The sequence below is a fragment of the Haemaphysalis longicornis genome, unplaced genomic scaffold (assembly GCF_048455015.1).
Source record: "Haemaphysalis longicornis isolate Haplotype H1 unplaced genomic scaffold, Haemaphysalis longicornis Haplotype H1 scaffold_2, whole genome shotgun sequence".
Classification (NCBI taxonomy): Eukaryota; Metazoa; Arthropoda; class Arachnida; order Ixodida; family Ixodidae; genus Haemaphysalis; species Haemaphysalis longicornis.
In genome coordinates this window covers 191086076-191088922 of record NW_027526295.1, presented here as the reverse complement: position 1 = coordinate 191088922, position 2847 = coordinate 191086076, and the positions used below count along the sequence as shown (strand labels likewise).

Genomic DNA, 2847 nt, shown 5'->3' with positions numbered 1-2847 from the left:
TATTTTTGTTATGTTTGTTGGACCAGTCGTCCTCCCTGAGCAGCACTGCACGAGGAGGAGTTTCGCACGATACAAAGTTGATTCCCATTTCTTATTTTGTCTTATTTTTTTAATAAATGTAAGGACTAGAATAAAAAAAAGATGCACGAGCGCCTTTATTCTCGATTCCCATTGTGGAGTCCTTCGTATTTTCAAATAGTGGTTTTGGTTTGCTTTCATTTTGCCAGTAAATGTGAAAGGCTGCTGTTCTCCGTATGTTGCCGATTTGCAATTAAAATGTACGTGCAAGGTGTGAAAATACTCCCCAGATATCTCAATGATTCAGGTAACCAAGAAAATGTTCCTGGACAGCATGATGTCTGTAGCTTCAGGCCCTCGAAGTAATTGCATTGTGGCTGCATAAATCTTAAAAAAGGACGCCTGCCTACGCATTTGATGGTAAATCTTGAGAATGAGCGGCAATTGCACGAAAAGTGTCGAAAGGCACTCTTCAGCATCTTCTCGCTTACTTTAAGCAGTTGAAGAGAAAGATAGCTACAGGCAGAGTTAATAAATGAAACGTGGGTAACGCCGTGGGCGGGAGGACGGGTTTTTAATGCATCTTGCGCCCGTCTACTTCCTGCCGATGGGCACCTCGACGCGGACGCCGACTTGACCCTGCGGCTTGGCGTTCCAGCCGTGTCCGTCGACGCGGCCGAAGCTCTTGTGCACTTCGCCACCGACGATGACCTTGGCGCCGCTGTTCGGGAACTTGTGGATCACGCCCTCAGCGCGAACTCCAGCGCTGGCACCGAAGTTCCGGTGACTGTTGCCAGCCGCCGAAATGATTGGCCTTATTTGCTGATCACGGGGGCGGTGAAAGAGAAGCGAAAGCAGAATAAGTTATGGCAGGGGGGGGTGCGTGAGATGACGTTTTAGTCCCTTTGTTCTTTAGTTGAAAAGACTGTGACTGAAAGCTTTGACGGCAATCTGTTGCTACACGAATCATGCCAGAAATGTTAAAAATATAGACATTTTTTTCGAATTAGTTGAGCCACGTTTTGACATTCACACCTCCACTTAATTGTGTAGCCTTTTTTTGTGCGTTTGCATTTCCAATACATCTGAACGGGTGGAACTTTCAATGTTCACGGCTTCACTACGCAGAGATCTCAGTTTTTCCCACAATTCGGAAAAAGGCAGAACGAAACGCCAGCAGCGTGCTAGAAATTACGAATTTTCGAGAAAACAGGGAAATGCACTCACCCATTGAGCAGCAACGAAGGACAGCGCTGGTGAAAGAAAATTGCAAATTTTTAGAAATAGGAATGTGACGTTATTGATAAATACTGGCTGAAGTTAGGTCCTACGGGACTCGCGCGCTTTCCCAGCTTGTCATTTTGATCCTTCATACGCCAAAAGTCAATCGAAAGGTTGAAATTTGGGCTAGTTGGTTCGACATAATCCAGGCTACAGCGCGAAAGAAACACACACAACTGTAAGAATTGCCAGTGCTGAGTAAGTCCATTCTTGTATCTGTTTATTCTACGCTGTAGCCTGGATCTATCGAAAGCATCAAATAATATGTGACTGCGGTGTCGAGTTATTGATGTTTAAAAAAACCGAATATCCCAAGCTGCAAATACAACCCGAAGTACTACTCTTTTATTACAGTATAGTCTGTCAAACTATATGACATTGAATGGGACGCAATGTGACAGCTATACATTCACCCATGCTGCACCAAAAATGGTTTACTTGTCTTTTTGTGAGGTTTTTTCAACTATTGATGGTGCAGAATTGTGCCTTCACCACCAATTCCTCTGAACTTCTTTAGGGTTCGGTGAAGTTCTCTCACACAGTTACTATTAAACATAATAACTTTCGTCATGTTCAGTATCCCGTTTAAGTGATTGTTCTTCACCCTGTTCCACTCAGGTTTTACCCGTCCAGCATAGGTTTACAGGCGGCAAGGTCTAAAGACTGATAACACAAAATCAGTAAAAATTTCCGCGAAGATCGTTTGCTAAGTAAGTGTTCTGGGTGAAAGTTTACTGGAGGCAAAATATTCATTTCTATAAAAACGGCTCCATTATAAGCTCACGAGACTAACACTTGGTGTCAGAAAAAGCTGAGTACGAGCTCAAAACGCCACAAATTCGAATAAATCGTGTTGAGGCTGGCAAGGCCGCACTCACCAGCAAGTACGACGACAATGCGGAAGACTTCACGGGCCATCTTTGCAAGTTGGAGCTTTCCAAACCAATATGTCAGAGTTAGATTGAGCTAGCGACTTCGGCTGCACCGACTATGTGCTCAGTGTAGAATCTCCGGCTATATATGTAGTGTCTCACGTAAGATAACAAGGTAAGTTGTTATGAGCATTGTAGTTTGGTATTCCCCATTGAGTCCGTCAGGTGAACACACTCACGTGTGCGTGCCGGTTTTCCCAAAAGGTATAGGCAGGTCGTTCAGACAATGTCACCCGTGTTTGTGTGCTGACACACGTCGAACTTTCCTCCCAGATATCTCCATGCGTAGGTCACTTGATACGGAGATCCCTGCACGTGCGTGTGCCAGGAGTATGGGCGAGAGTCAGCGTTCTACTACTTATTCATGCAGAAATCCAGCGCGTGGAAGGTTGCGTATCTAGCATCACAAATTTTGAAATAACAAAAGTAAGAAAGAACTGACCGATGTAGCTTGGTTATTATGGGAAGAAAGCTCTTTTTCGGACGGACGGACGCAGGAGATTTGCGGGAGCCCTACAATTCGAAAACAAATTTTCGCACGACTGCGCGCGGTGGGATTTCCTGGGTATGGTTCAAAACAGTTGTAAACATGTTGCTCGAGGGGTGTACTTCAGCA

At 44.8% G+C, this 2847-nt stretch overlaps 1 protein-coding gene across 1 annotated transcript; it reads right to left on the bottom strand.

The window, feature by feature from the left end:
* Window positions 1–547: 547 nt before the first annotated feature.
* LOC144169680 (uncharacterized) lies at window positions 548–2415 on the bottom strand. Its single transcript, XM_077698967.1, has 3 exons — window positions 2178–2415; window positions 1246–1271; window positions 548–840 (listed from the first exon to the last, which is right to left on the bottom strand). The coding sequence occupies exons 1-3, from the start codon at window positions 2215–2217 to the stop codon at window positions 613–615; spliced, it is 294 nt and encodes a 97-aa protein (XP_077555093.1). The 5' UTR covers window positions 2218–2415; the 3' UTR covers window positions 548–612.
* Between the last annotated feature and the right edge of the window lie 432 nt (window positions 2416–2847).